General features: G+C 49.8%; 1 protein-coding gene across 1 annotated transcript in view; it reads right to left on the reverse strand.

Annotated features, from left to right (window-relative positions):
• LRRK1 (leucine rich repeat kinase 1) overlaps nucleotides 1-22,611 on the reverse strand; it is a 150,778-nt gene that overhangs the window by 36,073 nt on the left and 92,094 nt on the right. The window contains exons 7-20 of the mRNA XM_017863388.1: nucleotides 20,502-20,728; nucleotides 19,000-19,127; nucleotides 18,741-18,904; nucleotides 17,410-17,547; nucleotides 15,120-15,232; nucleotides 14,165-14,241; nucleotides 8,417-8,546; nucleotides 7,646-7,758; nucleotides 7,006-7,220; nucleotides 4,654-4,818; nucleotides 3,476-3,648; nucleotides 2,258-2,378; nucleotides 1,853-2,012; nucleotides 381-657 (exon numbers count right to left, since the gene is read on the reverse strand). Of these exons, the coding sequence (XP_017718877.1) occupies nucleotides 381-657; nucleotides 1,853-2,012; nucleotides 2,258-2,378; nucleotides 3,476-3,648; nucleotides 4,654-4,818; nucleotides 7,006-7,220; nucleotides 7,646-7,758; nucleotides 8,417-8,546; nucleotides 14,165-14,241; nucleotides 15,120-15,232; nucleotides 17,410-17,547; nucleotides 18,741-18,904; nucleotides 19,000-19,127; nucleotides 20,502-20,728 (2,201 nt within the window). The remainder of the gene's footprint in view (nucleotides 1-380; nucleotides 658-1,852; nucleotides 2,013-2,257; nucleotides 2,379-3,475; nucleotides 3,649-4,653; nucleotides 4,819-7,005; nucleotides 7,221-7,645; nucleotides 7,759-8,416; nucleotides 8,547-14,164; nucleotides 14,242-15,119; nucleotides 15,233-17,409; nucleotides 17,548-18,740; nucleotides 18,905-18,999; nucleotides 19,128-20,501; nucleotides 20,729-22,611) is intronic.

Genomic DNA, 22,611 nt, shown 5'->3' on the forward strand with positions numbered 1-22,611 from the left:
ATTACAGGTGTGAGCCACCTAACTGGCTACTCACTCTCATTTACCAAATAACCAAGCAATCAAGCCCCTGTAAAGTGAAATTCCCACAAATTATTTTTAATGACATCCTTTCATGTTTTCCTACACTTTTTCAATAAGTGGATTTCTTTTAACTCCCAGAACAGAGAACCCCGGGGCACAGGAGGGAGTGGCCAGCTGTACTCACTGTCCCGCTGACCCAGGCCAGACAGGCAGGTCATCAGGTGCTGGACTGTCCCTAGGGGCAGCAGTGGCAGCACTGATCCCTGGAAATCTTGTTCAGGCCACCAGTGGCTCCAGACCCCAAATCCCTCTTTTGGAGAGCAACCTGCACAGCCTGGCATGGTAAGTTGTGTCCTCACCTGTCATTGGCGACGGGCAGGGCGATCTCAAACTTGGCCAGGAACTGGAAGTACTGCTCTTCCGTCTGCTGTGTGAAGCCAGTCCCCACCAGTAGCATCCTGAGGTCTTCTGCTCTGATCACCCCATTCTTGGCCACTGACCGGGAGCCCTTAATGTTAAAGATCCTCTGCAGACATTCGGACAGCCAAATAGGGTCGAGGAAGTAGAGGTTCCTCAGGCCGTGGCTGGTGTCTGGGAAGTGTAGCAGGGTGCCAGTTTCTATGAGGAAGCTGATGGCTGCCCCAGGCAAGGAGAGGAGGAAGCAGCAGTTAGACAAAGGAGCGAAAGGGACTCTGGGGTGGCCCTCTTTCCAAGGGGACCCAGGTCACAAATTCTTCCTAGGAAGAAACCAACATGCCCCACATGCTGGACCCTTCAGGGGGGTTGGCAGCCTGATCACAGGTATCCTGGTGGCCCCTGGTAACTCTTGCCAAAGTCCTAGGCTAATGGCCACCTCGGTAACTACAGTTGATCCTCATTATTTGTGGATTCTGCCTTTGCAAATTTCCTTCTTACTAAAATTTATCTGTGACCCCCAAATCAACGCTCCTGTGGTTATTTGCAGACATGTGCTGAGCGGTGAAAAATTTGCATTGACCAATGTGCACATTCCTAGCAGAGGCTGAACAGGGCAATACTCTCAACTCTCATGCTGAAAACAGGGGCCTGCTTAGTGGTCTATGTCAGTGCCATGTTTTTTGAAATTTTGTGCTTTTTGTTGATGCTTTCACTGTTTAAAATGGTCCCAAGTGAAGTGCTGAAGTGCTGTGTAGTTCCCTAAGCGTGAGAAGGCTGCGATGCGCCTTAAGGAGAAAACCTGTGTATTAGATAAGCTTTGTTCAGGAATGAGCAACAGTACTGTTAACCATGAGTTCAATGCCTACAAATCAACAATATATATTAAGTACAGTGTCTTTAAGCAGCAACACACATAAAACAAGGTTCTGTATTGATGGGCTAATGAGAATGTTCTGACCAGTGGCTTGCTGGAGCTGAACCCTGCGTCTCTCCTAGGAGCACTGGTTTAGTATTTGCTATTTCAGTGATCATGGTGACTTTACAGAACATAAGTCCTGTGGCTAATGAGAATCGATTGTAACTGTTTGACCTCTGTCTCCCTGACTGAACGTCAGCCCTGGAGGGCATGGAGCAGTCCATCAGCTTATATGTCTGCCCTCGTGGCCAATACATGTCTGCCCTTGTGGCCAACACATGTCTGCCCTTGTGGCCAACACAATGCTGGTGTAGAGTAGCTGTTTGTGTTCTCTACCTCCAAGGAAAGAAGGGTGAGAGGGAAGAAGGAAGGGGAGGGGGATGGAAGACAGAAACACAGGCTGATTATCGGTCTCTCATTCATTGCTGAGGGCCAAGCTGAAGTACAGACAGTTCCATTTCTCACGGGCACCCTGCCGCCCACCCCAGCCCCACCCACCCGACTGCAGGTCCTCGTAGTCTTTGATGTCATTGTCAGGTGTCTGCTCCACCAGCTGCTCCAGCTGCCTGTCTGTCAGGTACTGCACGTTGTCGTCCAGGCTGCGGCGCTGCTGCTCTGCCAGCACGGCCTCCTGCAGACTCAGGTAGCTCCTGGGGATCTGGGGGACAGATGGACGAGGCAAGTCCCGAGGCATGCCCGCCAGCTGGGGCAGATCCTGCCCGGCCCCTGTGGCCTGAGTGGGTGGGACATTTCCACCCACTATCTTCCATCCTGACCCTCCCTCACCAGGAACCACTGAGCCTTGCCACATGGACATGGGCTTCACAGGAGAGAGGGGAAGTGAGGATCCCCAACAATGGGAAGCAGGCCTACTGGTTTAAGCTGGACGAGCGAGGTACCCACCAGCCTCCCTGCCAGTCGCTGGCAGCCGATGGTGCTGCCCACATCCTTCATGCTGCACGTGACATGGAAGATCAGCTGCCGCAGCCCTTCCTGGCCTTCCAGGCTCTTGCAGGAAATCTCACTGTGTGCAAAAAGACCCATCTTTACTCATCATGCCCCACTCCGAGGAAGTGCTGCAGCTTCTCTGTTTTCCCAAGAGGTTTGTCCTAAATGCTGGCAAGTCTGGAGAACTCATGAAAGACAACACATGAAGTTTACTGAGGCCTTGCTTTGTGCAAATCACTGTGCTGGGTGCCCCACACTGTCGCTTTAGTCTGTCTTCCTAGACTAAACACGGCACTTCACAGAGAAGGAAAGTGAGGTGCAGAGGTACATTGAGACCCCCAAGAGCACAAGCTGGGCAGGCACAGGCTCACGCAGGCTGGTCTTGGGTTCTGACCCAGAGCCAGGGCTCCTCTTATCACAGACCCCACGGGACTTTCTCAAGGTCAAAGCAATAATTCCTCACAGCCTCATCCCGTATTCCGAGCCAGGCCAATGTGTCCCAGGCTGACCCATGCACCAATACCCGTGACACTCCACCCCAGGCGAGGGAATCTGAGAGCCGCCAGGGCAGCTAATGCAATGTGCAGTATATTTTACTCCCATTAGGGCACACAATTTGCTGAACCTCAGCTTCTTCATCTACAAGGTGGCAAACAATCCCCACAACCAGTGACAGGAGGTCAGCCCAGGGCAATCGAACTTATCTGCATGGACACGTCATGATGCCCACCCGAAAGCCCCTCCCAACTCTTGACCTTTTTTAACTCAAAGGCTGCTATCAGGACCACTCAGACCCAAGGCAAGTGCTAGGTCCTCCCTCCCCAGGGTCTGTCCTTGATCAGTGATCAACAAATGAGATGGGCAGCAATTGGATGGGTGGTGCTCACGTTCAGTCACCTGGTTCAATGGGCACCATGCAGTTTCAGCACTGGCCCTTGGGGGGGACGGGGGAGAAAGGAAGTAAAGAGGGGGCATCTCCAGGCCTCACCCAGCCAGCCGTCTGGTAGGTCTTCAACCTCTCCAAGGCTGGGTCAGCTCTGTGGACTGCCCCCCTTGGCCAGGGAAGGGGCCTAGCCCCACCCAGCCTCAGGAGCTCTCTGCAAGCAGATCCCAGGAAAGATCAGCGACTGGCACCCACATGAAGGTGGTAGCTGCTAGAGGCTGGGCACTCACTGTAAGTGTTTGAAGGTGATGTCTGGGAAGCCTGTGGCCCTGGAGCCGGAGGGGGAGCGGCAGAGCGCCAGCACATAGGCACGTAGCGTTGCAATCCTTTCCACACGGAACTTGGCTTCAATTAAATCCAGGTGTGTCCCGACCACCAGCACCACAGCATTTGGGGCCTTGGCCTGCAACAGAGAACCCCACGGCTGAGTATCGTCTCTGTTCACTGAACAAGGGACAGGACAGAGCTCCCAGCTGTGCAGCTGTGCTGACCCTGGATGCCACAGCCCTTGCTCAGCCACCAATCTGCAGCCTTGAGATGGTTTGGATGTTTTTCTCCTCCAAATCTTATGTTGAAATGTGATCCCCAGTGTTGGAGGTGAGGCCTGATGGGAGGTTGGGTCATGGAGGCAGATCCCTCATGAATGGCTTGGTGCCCTCCTGCGGTAATGAATGCGTTCACCCTATGTCAGTTCACAGAGGAGCTGATTGTGAAAAGGAGCCTGGCTCTTCCTCCTCTCTCTCCTGCTCCCTCTCTCACTATGTAACATGGGGGCTCTCCTTCTCTTCTGCCATGACTAAAAACTTCCTGAGGCCTAACCAAAAGCCAAGCAGATGCTGAAGCCATGCTTGTATAGTCTGCGGAACTGTGAGCCAAATAAACCTCTTTTCTTCATAAATTACTCAGTCTCAGTCAGTCTTTTATAGTAATGCAAAACAGACTGCTGAAGGAATGTCAGCCCAGGCAGCACCTGTGCTCCTCATTCTCTGTAAACCCTGAGGGACTGTTGCATTGAGGGGTGTCTATGGTGTTCTATGACCTTCTCTGCAGAGGGTGCTGAGTTGGACTTGTGGGGAGGGATTTCCGACCCTTCAGACATGACAGCAGCCATCAGAGGCAGGGAGACAAGGACATCTTTATAACAGGAAGAGAACCCTGCTCCCCTTTGGATCCAAGGGTAAGGGTTCCTAAATTTAAGGAAAGCAGGGAAATTACAAGAGCGCCACCAGCCCTCAGCAGAGAAAGGTTTCAAGTGCCTCAGTGTGGAAAGCAAGCAGGACCACGGTTCTGGGGACCTCTGTGAAACATAGCTCCTTTTTTTCTCAGTAGAGGGGATGCTTGAGAAAAGCAGTCGGACCCACGAAGCTCTGGGAACTGAAATGGCAGGGCTGGCGTCTGGTGTCCTCACCTCGATGTTGAGCAGCCAGAACTGGAGGTTGGCCACGGCCTCCTCCCCCAGTGCCAGGTTCCAGACCACCACGTACAGGGCCTTGTCTGTGAAGAAGCACTGGTTGACAGTGGCCATGCTGGCCGGTCCCCCGATGTCCCAGACGTTGAACTCCACAGACTCAACCTACTTGAGCAACAGGGCAGTGACAGGGAGGCATTTTAGAGACAAAGACTTCAGTCAATCAAAGAGAGACAACTGATAACTCTGGAAGCTGTACTTGGGGGTCTGAAAAAAAAACAACCTTGGAAAAGTTCTGGACACCCTATAGTTTCTTAGGAAGCAGTTATCCAGGAGAGAGACAAGGGGCCCAGTGGCATGGGAGTGGGACCTGTCTACTCCTAGCAGAGCAGAGGCCAGGCCCTGGACAGACGTTAGAGGGCCTGGCTCCGTCTGGCCTGCAGATGGGTAGGGGATGCCCTGTGGGAGGAAGCTGGGCTCTGATGTCATGGCTTGCACTGGGGTTCAGCCTCCCTGTGTGCCAGGGCAAGAGGAGGAGATGGGCCTCTGAACTTGTGGGGGTCAGAGGTTGGCGCCCACCAAGGATGCTGGGAAACTCCCTCCCACCCTGTGGGAATCAAACAAAAGATGAGCTGTCAGGCTGCCGGGAACGGCTGTGTAAACGGTGGTTTCTCTATCATTGCATGAGGTAAGAGTCTGGCCCTGGAAGTTAAGGCTGCAGTTTTCTACAGAAAGGAGTCATCTCTGTAAGGCAGCGTCAGCCTCCAAGACACAGCATGCTGACCTGGTTTTGTATAAAGATGAAAACAGCTGTTCTCAACGGGCTAAGGCCGGCCACGCAGAGAGCTGCGGGCTCAGCCTTCACAGGATCGTCCTTCCACAAAAGGGTGGGGGGGCTTTAATCATCACAGAAAGGAAGTGGGGGCTGAAGGTCAGGAAAAATAGAAGCACGAATTCACCTCTCAGGCCTCAGCTAGAGGAAGCTAAGACAAGAAATGAGATTACATAATTGTTAAGAAAAAGGCAAAGCAGGAGAGAATGCAGAGGATTCTGGTTCCTGGAGAGAACCTTCAGACTGAGTCAGCTAGATTTGCTCTTGGAATGTTCTAGGATTGGCTTGGCATTGATTGTCGTGTTTAACTGTACTGGCCCCAACAGGCAGCACTTCATCCTTTAGAGGACCAACTTCTGAGTCCGTGTTAGAATAGATGCACAGCTTAAATGCCTACTTTCTCAAACCAGGTTTGGAAAGGGGTTGTGTGAGGAAGACGCTGGCACTGCACATGGGAGTTTTGGGAGAAAATCATGGAACATCTGGATCTCAAGCCTCCTCAGTTTCCCACAATGAAGCAGCCTCCTTGCCCCTTGGATCCCGAGAAACCACAGGGTGGCAGAAATACAAATACAGTTGATGAGGATGGCCTTATCTATTTGTGTTCATTCCCCGAGCTCAGAGAAAGGGCTAACTGCCCCTGCTGTATTCCAGGGATGGAGTTGCCACCAATAGTCTATGGGCTCTTTTCTCTGTTTCATGAACAGGAAAATGTTCATTTCCATTTGCCTGGCACTGAATGGAAAGCAGGATGATTAAGAAGAGGTTTATGGATGGATTCAATATTTTTTTTTTTTTGGAACAGAGTCTTGCTCTGTCACCAGGCTGGAGTGCAGTGGCATGATCTTGGCTCACTCAACCTCCACTTCCCGGGTTCAAGCAGTGATGGATTCATTTTAAGTGGGGCTTAGAAACAGGACTTTTCAGAATCTGGGGTGAAAGCAGGTGTCAGGGAGGGCAGGGCAGTAAGTCCCGGAGTGCTTTTAGCCTCCTCGGGGCAGAGGGGGCAGATGCTGGTGTGTTTCACTGCCTAAAACAGTGGTTAGCTCTCAGTCCTGGGGGTGCCTTACCCCAGACCACTTGAACTTGAATCCTTGGGGTCAGAGAGCAGTGAGGTGAGGCCTGGGAATTGCTATCTTTAAAAGCCTCTCAAGGGAATCTAACGAATAGCCAGGGTTAAGAGCCTCAAGTAACTATAACAGAAACATACAGGGTGGGAGGATTGCTTAAGCTGGGGAGGTTGAGGATGCATCCAGCCTGAGTGACAGAGTAAAACCCTGTCTCAAAAAAAGAAAAAAAAAAAAAAGAAAAGAAAAAGAAAAAACCACAAGGTCACATTAAGAAATGATTCGCTGCTCTTGGCAGAAGCTGGTATGGAACAGTACACAGTGGCTCCTGCAAAGGTCCTGAGCTTTGGACACCAGGCCGAGAAAATCCTGGGCTCTCTGGGGAGAAGGGAGAAGGAGTCCAAGGGGTGTCCCTCCCACCCACAGGGAGTCTGCACGCCGACCATCCTTGACCTTGGCTCTTGAGCCAGCCGGCCTCTGGAGCTCCCACTTGGTGGTCCTGATGGTGGCCTCTCCGTGCACCACCTGGGGGGCCCTCCCCGTCTGTAAGATCTCCAGGAGGGTGGACTTGCCCTGGCGCGGGGGGCCCACGATGATCATCTTCATCAGCTTGCACTTCTCCGCTTTCCGCAGCTGAGCACGCAGGTAACACAGCATTGCTTTGGGGCCTGTGCAGAATCATTACGGGGAAGGGTAGCTGTGTGGGAACATGCTTACACCTCTTAGGACACAAATCCTGTTGTGAAGGAACTCTTTCTTCGTGTTTTAGTAGGGACAGTTAAGGAAGACTACTGGATCAGGTGGAGGGAAGGCGTGACACTATTGACCCCAAAAGTCAACTCTAAAAGGCAAGAACCTATGGACAAAGTCCTTGCTGCCTAGCAGGTCACAGTTTTTTCACCTGGTCCTTCTCAATATAGTGACCCTCAGTAACGATTGCTTTAGGGGCAATTTTATAGCATCTTGCCAAACCTGGAACCTGGAGCTGGGCTCCATGGGTCACCAACTATTTCCACCCCCAGAACTTAACAAGTGGACTGAAGTTGCCTTTCCAAACAGGTGATGGCAGGGGACAGGGCTGGGGAAGCCCTACCTTCTTTTCGGATTTCTGCAGGCACATTGCTGATGGTCAGGTCTTCAGTGTCCAGCTGCCAGAGGTTGCCCAGCTGCCCCAGCTCAGGAGGGAGCTCCCGGAGGCCAGGGTTGCTGAAGACAGATGTGCTCACCACGAGATAATACATACACACACATACACACACACGCACACGCACACACACACGTGGCTCCTGTCAGCCTCTGCAGCCTGCACCCCAGACCCCATACTTTGGGCCCTGATTTCAACACTAATTCCAAAGCCTTTCTCCTGGAGCATCAGTGGTAGAAAGGGCAGCTCTGTCTTCTGCAAATCACCGTGGCTTAGCATTGAGTCCCCTCCCCCAGCTTTCCTGTCTCTGCTACTAATTACATCACCATAAAGATGATCACTACCTCTTCTTGAAAAGGCCATGTCACTTTAATATTAACATAACATTTTTCATTCTCATCAAGCTTTGCACACTGCCTAGAACCCCTGGCAGTAGCTGGCATGCAATGGGAGCTCAGTAATGAAAGGATGAATGATTGAGTGGTTCTCCTTATCACAGCCCGAGTGATGTAGCAGAAGTGTGTATCACTGCGTCGCTACTCCATCTTCCTCTCTCCCCACCTCCTTGATCAAGCCCTGTTCCAAAAATCCTACTACTGCTTCTTGGAAAGTAGATGGCTTCTTTCTGCCTGGCTTTCTGTGTCCCAGTTGGTTTAGGGATGGGTGTTCTGCCTCTCTGGGCCAGCAGAGCCAGCACGGCCCCTCCAGATGTCTACTTACTTTCCCAAGTAGAGCTCTGATAAGCTCTTCAGTAGGCAAACTGAGGGAGGGACTGCGTCGAGGTGGTTGTCGTTCAGGCAAAGGACTTCCAAAGACTCACTTAGGAAGGCCGGAAATTCCAGCACACATGCTGCAAAGACAGGGCAAAGCAGACTGCATTTAAAAATAATTTTGGACCGTCACAGCGTGGTGACCAGGTGGGGGTATAAATGGATGCAACCTCCAGAGGGCATTTTGGCAAACCTATCAAAACAAAATGCTCACCTCATCGACCTAGCAATTCTCATTCTACAGACAGCCTTACATGCATGTGTGGCAAAGATGTGAGAATGAGGACACTCAGTGGCAGAGATAGAGGACAATCTACGACAACCTATGTGTCCAGCCACAGGGGGTTGGTTCAATGAGTAATGGAATAATTGCAGCTATTACAAAGCATGGGGCAGGTCTACATGTATGGGGGTATGAAGTGATACTCAAGAGCTACCCATCAATTGAAAAAGCAAGGTGCTCCAGGCACGGTGGCTCACGCCTGTAATCCCAGCACTTTGGGAGGCCGAGGCAGGGGGATCACTTGAGGTCAGGAGTTCAAGACCAGGCTGGCCAAGATGGTGAAACCCTATCTCTACTAAAGTTACAAAAATTAGCCGGGCATGGTGGTAGGCACCTGTAATCCCAGCTACTCGGGAGGCTGAGGCAGGAGAATTGCTTGAGCCTGGGAGGTGGAGGCTGCAGTGAGTTGAGATTGTGCCACTGCACTCCAGCCTGGGAAACAGAGCAAGACTCCATCTAAAAAAAAATAGTTCAGAACCAGATATCTAGAAGGCTTATTACTGTACCAGGAAATGCCTGCACACATGCATGCACACACATGCACACCATGTATATGTTATATACACACACACCACACCTGCACATGTGTATGCATATAGGTTACATACAGTTGTTAGACAGGAACACAATGGTTACCAGAGATGCACTGAATTCCATAGTTGTCTCTGGGGAAAGGAATTACTAGAGGACTGAATATCCCATGCCCTTTGCTACTGTTCAAAAACGGTGTTTTAAAATATACATGCATTGCTTTTTCTATGAAAAAAAAGCTAGTTAATGAAAATATACCACAGTTGGCTATTTTATGCTTCTTAAGATGACATTCTTTGAAAAACCAGCCAACTGTTTAGTGTTTAAGTGACTTTATTAATTAGGCTAACTATGAGATTACCATGAAAATCATGTCAAATGTGCTGTTTCCACGGGCACCAGAGCATTTGAGTTGAGAAAGAGCTTGGAAATGCACACTGATGGGAATCAGAGGTTTGGATTTCAGCAGAATCTCTGAAGTGCCTTTATCCTCTCTACTAAGGCCTGGAGAGCGGGGAGGACAGCATGCCTGGGAGCTCAGAGAATTCAAGATAAAACAACTGCCTCAAAGCCCTCTCATAGGGTCCCCTGCCAGACACGGAAAATAGAGAAGCCAGGATTCTTTTGTTGGGCTGAAACCAGGCTCGGTTGCCCTTGATCATAGCTACCCCGCCTCGGCTCTGGATTTCCTCCACACATGTAGCTGCAATAACAATGGTAATGGGTAACCTGGCCTCCAAGAACATTCAGGGAGAGCTGATAATGGAATACCAAAACCAACGCCTGGAAAATCTGTCCAGTTAGGTGCACTGTGAATGGAACTCACTGCAGGGGCCCCTGCGGAAATGAAGGTGCACCAGCCTTCTAAAGATGGCTTTGTATGAGTCCTTGTTAGGTAAGCAAATGTTCAAAAAGCTTCCTTTTTTTTTTTTTCTTCAGTGAAAAAAGATGATCAATATTAGCCTGCCCTAATTCACATTTTCATGAAAGAACATCAATAATGAGAAAGGCTTACTTTTTCCCCAGAGAACACATTCTAAACACCTGGCCTCTGTGCTTTCCAATTTTAAAGTTTCGCTACGGTGTTTATGAAGCCTCTTTAGGTAAGAGACGGGTGAAATAATGAGCTATGATTGCAGAGGCAACACCTGTAACAGACCTCCCGGCCCGGTGTCGAAAACGACGGGCACTGGGCTGGGGAGAACACAGTTTGGGGTATTTATGAACTGTAATTATTTATTCATAAGTTATTTATGACTCTGCTGGTCTGATTTTACCGTAAAACGGCCATCCAAATTATTTTGGATGAGGCCACAGCACAAATATGACTACTTGAATGTACATAAATCTACTTGGAATTTTACTATCCTTCTGCAAACAAGCTGTCTTTTATAGATAATTCCTTACCCAAGAGTCCATGGCCCTGAGAAAATAACCCTACTGAGGAAAAGGAGCCTCCTTCTTTTCACTCAGGTGTGGGTCTCAACTTTCTAGATGAAGTTTAAAGAATCAAGAGGCTTTTGTCATCTGCCAAAGACAAGATTCACCTCTGCCAGAGAACCTCCCTCACATGGCTCCCCAGACATACTCCTGCGGGCCGCCAGCTGTCATTTTCTGGAACATTGGTACTGCGCATGCTCCTATGGTGCTTTTCCACGCTTGCCCGTGACTTTCCCCTCTGGCGTCTCATTGAGTGCTGAGCCCACTTCCTTGCACACTTCTCCGTGGTCCCAGGAAGGATTCGGCATTTCTAAGTTGGAGACACGTTTCTAATCCACACAGCAAGTGGATTGCGTGAACGAGGTCTACACTAGCTCCTGTTCTCATACCCATCATCCCGTCTGGCATGAAGGAGAAGATGGTGTTTGTTTCCCCTTCCTTCCAAGTGAAATCCCTATGTCTGGACTCAATTTCTAAAGTCCTAAGGCCCTTCATTTATAAAAGGATCAGTTATGAAATTCATAATTGCATTTCCCTATTCATGTGGTTAAGGACATTTTCATTTGTTTCCTGGCCCTCTGGACTTCCTTTTCTGCAAATTGTTTATATCCCTTGGCCATTTTTTTTGCCTATTGTGTTGTCTTTTTTTTTTTTTAAATCAATTTGTAAGCATTCTTTGTATATTAAGGACTTAAGCCAATTCGTGTTGCAACAATTTGTGTTGCAAATATTTCTTCTTAGTCTGTTTGCATTATAACTTTGTTTATGATGCTTTCCACTGCACACAATTTTTGAATGTTTACGAAGCCAACGATTTTAGTCTTTTAAAAAAATTATTCATGGATTTTCCAACTAGATTTTAAAGATCTCCCTCATAGCCAAATTATACCTATATTCCTTAAATGTTATTGTTTTCTTTTTTTTATACTTAAACCTCCTACCACATAGACATTTTTGTAATCTAGTATCATGTTTTGTCCCCCTTCCAGGTGGGAATACCAACACCATTTATTAAAGCAAGCAAGCATCCTTTTACACTAAGTTGAAATTCTGTCTTTGTCACGTATTATATAATAATAGTCCCCAACCTTTTTGGAATCAGGGACCGGTTTTGTGGAAGACAGATTTTCCATGGACTGCAGCACTGATGAAGGGGATGGTTTAGGGATGAAACTGTTCCACCTCAGATCATCAGGCGTTAGATTCTCATAAGGAGGGCACAACTTAGATCCCTCACATGCGCAGTTCACAATAGGGTTCACGCTCCTATGAGAATCTAATGCTGCCGCTGATCTGACAGGAAGTGGAGCTAATGCTGACTTGCCCACCGCTCACCTCCTGCTGTGTGGCCTGGTTCCTAACAGGCCACGGACCAATACGGGTTCGCTGCCTGGGGGGCGCTGGGGACTCCTGATATATTTCTATATTTACTTAGGTATATTTTTGAACTCTCTTATCTGTTCCACTGATATTCGTTTTTCACTCAGATATAAACACACATGCTCTTATGGGACAGATCTCTATGTGTATCATACTCAACACACAAGCACACCAGTTCATCCAAGAGCGTAGCAGTGGCAGACTCCCTAGTTCACCTCTTGCAAATGTGTCCTCGCCTCTGTGGCGTCGCTCATCCCTACCTCACACTATCCGTACTTGCCAACAACCATCTATCAAACTGAAGAAGAAAGCTGTATTATGTTTAAAACGACTTGGATGTGGGTTCTGGTTTTCTGGGCCAGCATCCTGAGGGATATTTCTGTGAGCGGAGCTGGCTTTGGAAGTCGTAGCTTTGAGGTTAAGAAGCAGAGCTGGTTGTTTAATGGAAGGGACAGCTCCATACCTTCCCCTGCGTCTCACAGAAGATAATGGAACAAAAAGAGCTTGTTTCCCTAGATGTACTCTGTGGTGAACTGGCCTTGTTGTGTGACCAGCACAAAAACTAGGAAAATTTCTGTCTCTGATGAGTTTTGGGGAAGACCACAAGCCCCTGTGCAACCTCGGCCTCACCTCAGCCTGTGAGGCCAAAGGTGGCCGTGATCCATGTGGGCTTTGCAAGATGCCATCATGTGTCAACAGAGACTTAGACAGCACTGAGCTGCTGGTCCAGAGCTGAAGTCCCATAGTCCTGGGATGAAACCTGACTTTGCTACTGAGAAGCAGCCACACGACCTGGGACAAATCAGTCAGTCCCTATGCCAAGGATTGAACTGTGTCCCCTGCCCCCCACCAAATCCAAATGTCAAAGCTCTAATACCCAATGTGACACTCTTTGGAGATGGTACATTTGTGCTGTAATTAGGTTTAGATGCAGTCATGAGGGTGGGGCCCATATGATAAGATTAATGTTCTTATAAGAAGAGGGGCCAGGAGCGGTGGCTCATGCCTGTAATCCCAGCACTTTGGGAGGCCAAGGCAGGCAGATCACTTGAGGTCAGGAGTTCAAGACCAGCCTGGCCAACATGGTGAAACCCTGGATATCTGAGAAGAGGGCGCCAGCACTGTCAGGGGCTAGCAAGGGCCTTCTTCCTGGCATCCTATATTGTATTAAAATACAAAATTACTATTTGGAGATGGGATATTTGAGCTGTAATTAGGTTTAGATGAGGTCACGTGGGTGGGGCCCCTATGATGAGATTAACATTCTTATAAGAAGAGGGGCTGGGTGTGGTGACTCATCTCCAAAAATACAAAAATTAGCCAGGTGTGGTGGCACATGCCTGTAATCCCAGCTACTCAGGAGGCTGAAGCAGGAGAATAGCTTGAATCTGGGAGGTGGAGGTTGCAGGGAGCCGAGATTGTGTCACTGCACTCCAGTCTGGGTGACAGAGTGAGACTCAGTTTCAAAGAAAAAAAAAGAGGAAGAGAGACCAGAGTCCTCGCTCTCTCCACCATCTCAGGACACAGAGAGAAGGACGCCAGGAAGAAGGCCCTCACTAGCCCCTGACAGTGCTGGCACCCTCCTGTCAGATATCCAGCTTCCAGAACTTTGAGAAAATAAGTGTCTGCTGTTGAAGCACTCGGTCGATGGTATTTTAGTATGGCAGCCGAGCTAAGACACCTTGGGAACTTCAGTTTCCCCAGGTGCAAAATGGGGAACTGTGGCCCACACTTCACATTGTGAGGACGAGAGACTCTCACATACATAACCTGTCTAGGGCACTGCTTGGTGTGTAGATCAGCTGCATACATTAGCTGCTGGCATCACCGGCCTCCACGCAGGAGAGCAGGGCTTGAGGATACTTGAGTGTCACACATGGGACAGAAGGAATGGGCGTAGCTCATGTGCAGGGTTGTCATTTGAACATGGACATTTGTGTCATTACAACAGGGCATTGAAGGGGAAGGCTCAAGATAAGGGCGATCCCCACTTTGGTGGAGCAGGAACCAGGCTACCCGGGCTATCTCATCTGGGAACACCAGCATCTCCCAACCAACACACACCTGCTTCAGTCCCGGAGCGCTGGCGACCTCTGGTGGTGAAAAAGGCAATACGCTTTGTTTTCAGTCCATCTTCATTTCTGTGCGGAGGAAAAGAGAAAATTTGAGGACAGCATGACAAAAACATTACTCTTTTGGTTGTGATGTTATAATGCCAAGCCACGGAGATAGGGGGAAATTCAGGTGCAACTCTTCAGGGCCTGGCAGGAGTGCACGTTGCAGTGGCGGCTGCCTTTTACACTGCCCCCCACAGAAGTCCTCTTTGGTGTGCAAGTTCCACCATGATACTGCAGAAGTGGCCTTCTGCAAATGAATGGGGGTGGCTGGTTTCCAGAGGCTGGCTGGGCTCATCCTGGCTTTCCACCTATTGGAAGGCTTTGGGGCTGGGTGCTTTTATTCAATTACACATCCATTTTAGTTAGTGATCAGCAGAGACTTCTGAACAGAATTACAGTTCAGGCTGAAGTGAGAGACAAGATTCTCCAGGAGACTAAAAATTAGAAATGAAAGGACATCATTATGGGCTGTGTCCCCCCAAATTCCTTTGTCAAAGCTCTAACCTCCAATTCCTCAGAATGTGACTGTATTTGGAGACAGGGCTGTTAAAGAGGTAACTCAGTTAAAATGAGGTCATTAGGATGGACTCTAATCCAGTCCGACTGGTGTCCTTATAAGAAGAGGAGATTAGGACACAGACACAAACAGAGGCCCGACCGCGCCAGGACACAGGGAGAAGACGGCATCTGCAAGCTAAGGAGAGGGGCCTCAGGAGACACCAGCCAGGCCTGCCCACGCCGCCACCTCGGACTTCAGCCCCCAGGGCTGTGAGGCAGTGATTTCTGTTGTTAAGCCCCCAGCTGGTGGCTCAGCAGCCCTTGCAGACTCGCTTGCCACCATTCTGAGGACCTGCTCGACCGCGGCCCCATACACGCTTTGGGGAGGAGAGGCCCCTGCTTACTTGCCAAGTTGGTTTCTGGAGAGATCCAGGGTTTTGAGCTGCCTGCAGGTCCACTTCTCTTGAGGTGGAAGTGCCACCAGCTGGTTCCCCTGTAACCTCAAGAATGTGAGGGCCTGAGAGAGAGAGGGAGGGAGAGAGAAGCTAAGATGGCATCAGATACAAGAAGGGAGGGGAGACTGAAGAGCCAGTCAGTTCCCGACCATGTGCAGTCAAACGATTCCAACCAATTTGCCTTCATGCAGATGCCAGTTGTGTAGGGCCCAGCAGTCTCTTCAAACTCATGAAACAATATCAAATAGAGCAACGGGGCCATCTATCTACAGGAGCTCTTTCCTCAAAGGCAGTGAGAGGCAATTATTCTAGAGTGAAAGGAGCCCAAGTAGCTGTCAGTGTTAAGGATTCTTAAGAGTGCTGATTATTGGTGGGTCTCTCTGGGGAAAGTGCCAGACTCTTATGGTTTGGAGGACACCGGGTCACGGCTGGTAGGGGTGGCATGGGGCATACAGCACAGTGCTGGTGTCTGTCGCCTCCCGGTGGGTGGCCTCCTGGGCCGGCCCAGGTCTGAGGACGGGGTGGCAGCACCACCAAGGGTAACTGCCCTAGCCTCATGCCCTCTGCTAGCCGACACAGTCCCAAGCTGGGCCCCTCAGGATTATCAGCGTGTCTGGGGTGCCCCTTGTGGGTAGCGCTCCCTCAGCCCTGCTGCAAACAGACCCTACAGGGAACCCAGTCACCAAGGGAGATGAGGGGCTACCTTGTACCTCAACATGTTTTATTCTTTTTTTGTTATTATTTCTTTTTATTTATCTACTTTTTTAGAGATAGGGTCTCACTCTGCTGCTTACGCTGGAGTGCAGTGGTGTGATCATAGCTTGCTACAGCCTCAAACTCCTGGCCTCAAGCAATCCTCCCATTTTGGCCTCCCAAAGTGCTGGCAGTACAGGTCTGAGTCACGGTGCCCAGGTCTGAGCCATCATGCCTGGCCCATGTTTTACTTTACAGGAGTACCTTAGACATGTTATCTCCCTGCTTGAGGACATCACCACAGCCGCCAGCTATCCCACCCACAACCAGGGTGACCTCCGGAGGGCCACAGGCTGTTTGCTGCCCCACATTAAATTCTCTCCTCCTGGTGCTTCTGTCTCCTTCCTTGTTGAAGGGGCTTACGCCACCATCAGAACCACTGCAACCAGCCCCCACCTGCTGAAGTTCTATGGAGACCCTGCCATGTGCCAGGCCTCAGGGCCCTCCAAGTCTCCCACATACCCATCCACCCCTTCCCAGTGTGGAGAAAAAGACCTCGAGCAGACACATTTCCACAGGCCCACGCTGAAGCGCTGGACAAGGCTCTGCCTCTCCTGATTTGCTGCTTCTGGGCTTTGGGGGAAGCCAAAAAACCAAGCCTGTTAGTTGTTGGTGTGAAATATGAGAAGACAGACTCAGAACAGGGGCCCAAGGGCTGTGAACAAGGACTGAAGGCCAGGAGTACCCTGAGAAGAGTAGGATGTGGGACCCCCCCCAAGGGCACCCCCGCATGATTCTTTTCTTCTGAGAAGCGAAAAGTCCCGTCCCCGGGTCCCTGACTTTGCCCTGTGCTTGTCAGGAGCCTAGGACATGACAGCCCCTCCTCTCCGAGGATACACATGCTGAAGGGGCCTTCGCTGCCTTGTGGGGGTCGCCGCACACAGGAGGCTGCCCCGGGCCTTGGAGGAGTGCCCGTGGGGGCCCTGGCAGTGGCCTGGCAGGACCGGAGGCTGAAGCCTGTGCAGGGTGGCCTGGGCACTCTGCCTGGGGGTCCACCACAGGGCCCTGGTGAGACTGTCCTGATGCCTTTAGCAGGCACTGATGGGGCCCCTTCTGGGGTTGGCCCTGAGCTCCAAGCAATGAGTGTGATCCACGGCCTGTCTGCCTAAGGACCAGCCAACCACCTAAAACCACCTAAAGTGAGAAAGCACCCCTATTCTGGGTAGACACACAGGGTTCTGTGGAAAGGCCCTTCCTGGAGCTCTCAGTGTCCACTCAGCCTCATACATGGGCAGGCTATGCACTTAAGGAAAGTCCCGAGGGATACGAACCATAACCCCACCACCACTTAACATAGCTGCTTCTGCTGTCCATATTCTGCCCTCATTGTTCATGGCCATGCGTATTTTTGATAGCTGAACTTTTTCTTCACCTTTTCCCCTTACATTTGTCTCAGAAGCTCAGGGAAAACACATACATTTCACTGCAACATGGAGCAATTTTTTCTCAAAAGCTGAAAATGAGAAAAAAGGGCTATTAGGCTTACATCGAGTTGGAAGAGTCCCAGGGGAACTTCTTTGAGTGAGTTTTCTGAGAAATCCACATCCTTCAGGTGATTTTTCCAAAAGACAGCCATTTTGTCTGGCAGACATTCCAGGGCGTTTCTGGAAGCTTTACAACATTTCTAAGAGATTGACGAGAGAAAAAAAGAATGTATCTTAGTTAGCTCTTTAAATGCAGTGGTGCCTGTGAGACTGTTTCCAAATTTGATGTTAAAAATGGACCATTACAATAATATCCTGTAAGGAAGATGATTGAGTGTTATCGGAAGGCTGCACACCCTCACTGTCCCTGTCCTCCCACCCCTGCTCCAAGGAAGGGACAGGAATGGGGTTTCCTGGGGAGCTCATGGTCTTTTCCCTCATCATTCCAGAACATCCGGCCCATTGTCCTTGGAAAAATGGAACAATTCAGGACCACACGGGAGTGAGAAGCTGGTTTCCCCTACACAAATGGCCAAACTAGGAATGTTAATGTCAGTGATGACATTTACTGTGGGTTTAAAACCAACAGCCATAACACATATACAAGGGTGCGCGTGCACACACACACACACACACACACACACACACACTGTCTTTATGCTGTTCCATCTGTTTTAACAAGCAAAATTCCCCAGAGGCAAAAATACCATTTAATCAGAGGTGCTGTGATTGATGATTTCTTACTCTGTCTTTTTTTTTTTTTTTCAGACGGAGTCTCGCTCTGTCGCCAGACTGGAGTGCAGTGGTTCAATCTTGGCTCACTGCAACCTCTGCCTCCCTGGTTCAAGCAGTTCCCCTCCCTCAGCCTCCTGAGTAGCTAGGACTACAGGTATGCACCACCACGCCCAGATAATTTTTTTTTTTTTTTTTTTTTTTTTTTTGTATTTTTGTAGAGATGGAGTTTCACTATGCTGGCCAGGATGGTCTTGATCTCCTGACCTCGTGATCCACCCGCCTCCCAAAGTGCTGGGATTACAGGCGCGAGTCATCGTGCCCAGTCTGATTTCTTACTCTCATGTGATAGTTGTCCCCAAAAAACTGAACCCTCCTTTTTCAGGCATGACTAGTCCAGTGCCAGGGTACCAGCTGTCCCTGGGTAAAGTTCTGTGGGTGTTGTTGGGTGGCTCTTGAACCCAGAGCCAGGCAGGCTGGCTTTCAGTGAGTCACTTGCCTAGGACACTATGTGTGACAGTGCTACAATGTGGGAACCAGGTGCTGCTACCTGGCTTCGCTGCGGAGCAGATGAACTGATGTAATGCACCTGAGGGCTCTCTGAGGCTAGCTGAGATGCAGAGTTGACTGTGGCTTTCATGACTTTTGGTGTGATACTCACCAAAGGGCAGGCCCAGGGATCTGGAAACACCTTCAGGTTGTTTCTGGAGACATTCAGAGAATTGAGGGACTTGAAAGAGTGAAGGAACAGGGCAGGGAGTTCTGTCAATTTATTGTCAGATATATCAAGTTCCTGTAGCTTTCGTAAACCGATCCAGTTAGTGGCTTAAAGAAAAAGATACAAAGTATGAATTAGTAAAAATATCCCTAACCAAGAAGAAAATGACTAATTCACTCAGGTCATTGATGAGAAAACATACCATTTTCTTCTTCAAACAATTTTTCTAAACAATTTTTTGAAGCTGTCAGTTTTTGAAGTTTTGAGAGGTGCAAGAATCCAGGAGGGAGGTGGGACAACTTGTTGCTGGAAATGTCAATTTCAAGTAGCCTGGGATGGAGAAGAAGGAAGGCAGGTATCAGAAGAAAGAGGGAAAACACCAAATTTACATATTTTTCTATAAACCGAGGGATGAATTTTTTTTCTTTTCTCCCTGTGCAAGGTTAAAAGTGTGCATTGAAAATGTAGTGCATATGATTTTTAATTCATTTGAAGAAATCTTACTGTGTCCTGTGTAGGTAAAGACAAATCTTTCATTGGTGGGCCCTGGCCCCGCTGACCAACAGGGATTCTAATCCTTCGCATGCATGTGATAGCAAAATGAGTGGGTTCCCTGAAAGCTGCTGAGACCACAGAGCCGGGCTTTTAACCTTCTGGACCTGTCCATCTGGCCCAGGTGAAGGACCCCACTTGGACGGCACTTGCTCATTAAGTTCTGGTGTGCAGGCTTCCTTCCCGTTCTCACTTGGGAGTCCCATGGGTTACTTCCTACCCCAAGCTCTTTCCAACATTCTTGACTCTGACTTCACTTAGAGCCTTCGTTTTAAAAATCAATTCAACCCCTTTATGGAATGAGGACTTGCAGTTATGTGTCCTGAAGAAAGTAGGCTGGGTGCGGTGGCTCATGCCTGTAATCTCAGCACTTTGGGAGGCCGAGGCAGGCGGATCACGAGGTCAGGAGGTCGAGACCATCCTGGCCAACATGGTGAAACCCGTCTCTACTACAAATACAAAAATTAGCTGGGTGTGGTGGCGCATGCCTGTAATCCCAGCTACTCGGGATGCTGAGACAGGAGAATCGCTTGAACCAGCGAGTTGGAGGTTGCAGTGAGCCAAGATCGCGCCACTGCACTCCAGCCGGGCAACAGAGTGAAACTCCATCTCAAAAAAATAAAAATAAATAAAATAAATAAATAAATCAACTAAGGTCCTTCCTCTTTCCGTGCAAGCTCAGGGGTATGGCTCAGGTCTCCCCTCAAGGCCTCCAGAAGAAGCAAGCCTGGACTGCCCACACTGTCCACCTGCTGCCTGAGTCCTGCGGAGTTAACCTTTTCTCTGAGGCCCTTCCCACTTTCCCTGGAAGGTAGAGTAAAAGTTGGTGCCTCAGAGCCCCAGTGCATCCACCAGCACGGGAAGGTTTGGCTGCCCTCATCTGATTCCTGGGCGGGACCGAGACGAGTATCTCAGGGAAACATTTGCACGTCCGCAGGTGAGCTGTGTAAACCTGGGCCAGACAAATGATCTCTCTAAACCTCTGTTTTAACCTGAAAAGGAGGCTTGCCGAAGGGCAGGCAAAACTCCTTCTCCTATTTTAGCCAGAACATTCTTTCCCCCAAACCACAAAATACAACCCGGGAGCATGTGCAGGAGCACAACGGTGACAATGGGGTCACATACGGCTCCGTTCACACCCCGGGGAGCCACCTGGAACAGATGATTTCATCCGATGACTGCACACCAGGCAGCTCCCCCAGGTGGTTGTCCGAGAGGTTCAGCTTCCGGAGGTTGATGAGGCCCCAGGGGATAACGGAGGGGAGGGTCGCCAGGCAGTTGGCAGAAAGGTCGAGCTCCGTGATCTGGCAGGAGATGTCTATGAGCCAGTCTAGGTCTACCCAGGGCAATCTGAGATGGGACCATTTCACACGGAGCGCCTGGTGGTGGAGAGAAGGGAAAAGAACACGTGGAGGGTGAGTTCAGGGCCCACATGGGCTTGGAATAAAGCAAGGGTTAATGCAAGTGCACGTCTGTGTGCTTGCTCCAGCCAGTGTCCCAAGAGGCCTGCACATGTCCTTCTCGGCCCCCAGCACCTGCCATGGTGTTGGGCGCAGAAGAGCTACCTGTTCCCATCTGCACCTGCATCTTACAGGCAATCTATGCACAGCTCCTGCAAGTCACCCTCCAACCTCCAGAGGGAGCTGGTGGGCGTGGGCTCAGTGCCACCCCTTAAGAGGCGGCTCACGGGGAGGGTGGAAGCGCAGCAGAAATTGCTCACGTACAGAGGAGACCACTGAAGCTTACAGGCGCCTCCCCCAGACTGGAGAATAAGGCTGAACACCCAAACCCAAGTCTCTGACCTCCCTTCAAGGCTCCCTTTCCTGTGATTAGAGGAGCTGCCGCCTGCAGCTGCCTGCACCGTGCCAGGGTGCTTGGTGGACGGGCTGCTTCCAGAGTGAGCCTGATATACAAACAGACGATGGCCACACAATATATAAAAAATAGAACTCTGACCCACAACCTACAGTGATCTGCCTAGGAAACCAACCTCTTTATCGATAGTAAATAGCCCAGGAAGCCAGTCTCCTGTAAGACAGAGGTGCAAGAAGCCAGCAGCTGCTGCTGCTGCTTCCTTTTTTTTTTTGTTTTTTTTTTTTTTTTTTTTTGAGATGGAGTCTTGTTCTGTTGCCCTGACTGGAGTGCAGTGGTGAGATCTCGGCTCACTGCAACCTCTGCTTCCCGGGTTCAAGCAATTCTCCTGCCTCAGCCTCCTCAGTAGCTGGGACTACAGGCGTGCACCACCACTCATGGCTAATTTTTGTATTTTTAGTAGAGACAGTGTTTCACCATGTTGGTCAGACTCAGGCTGGTCTCAAACTCCTTACCTCAGGCAATCCACCCACCTTGGCCTCCCAAAGTGCTGCAATTACAGGCATGAGCCACTTCTTATCTCTAGTAACAACTCAGGAAGCTAAACCATCATTTCCGTAAAAGTCAGTCTAAAATGACCAGGACTTGGTTAATAACTGACAGATTCTCTAATTTTTGTCCTCACTTTCCGTTTAGGACCAACCCGAGAGAGCCAACTTTGCTCGCCTACCAATCCCATAGGATGCCCAGCCTGCAGCGAGCCCCCCAGCTTCCCCACACCAACAGCCTCCAGGCAGAACGCACCCGAGGCCTTCCCTTTGTCCCACTAGAAAGCTCCTACTCCTCTGCCAGCCTGTGGGTCTCTGCCACATGCAAGTGATGGTGGCTGACGCCCTTGCTGTTGAAGTCCTGCTAGATAAATTGCCTCTGCTCCTCTCATTGCTCATTGGTCTTCCTTTATTTGCACAAAAGGGAGTCAGAAGGGCCAGCGGTTTGCTGGCATGAGGTGGTCAAAGGGACCTGGTGAAATATATCGGAGCGGGACTTTTCTCTTTCTTCTTGATTATCGAAGAATATTGGACTCAGGTTTCTGGGGAGAGGAAATCTGCTTTTGGGTCTGTTTCTTCGAAGCAACTGGAAATCCGTATTGGAAAATTAGAGGAGCAGAAATATAAACAAAAATTAGTGCTTCGCAAATAGGAAAATGTAATAAGCAGAGGCTGCGGGAAGGTCCCAACAAGGTGGGATAAATTCCTCTCAAAAATTGGCGGCAGTTGACAGGCATCCTTATTTGGCCACTAGATGGCGATGAGCGCCTGTCTTTAGATCCCCCTTCCCCACCTCCAGGAGTTTGGAAAGACTGGGTTCTACACCCTCTCAAAGCTCCCGTCTTTGAACCAGGAGAATGAAGGTCTCTCTCTCTCTCTCTCTCTCTCTCTCTCTCTCTCTC

This window comes from Rhinopithecus bieti, unplaced genomic scaffold, assembly GCF_001698545.2.
Source record: "Rhinopithecus bieti isolate Rb0 unplaced genomic scaffold, ASM169854v2 scaffold_69980, whole genome shotgun sequence".
Lineage (NCBI taxonomy): Eukaryota > Metazoa > Chordata > Mammalia > Primates > Cercopithecidae > Rhinopithecus > Rhinopithecus bieti.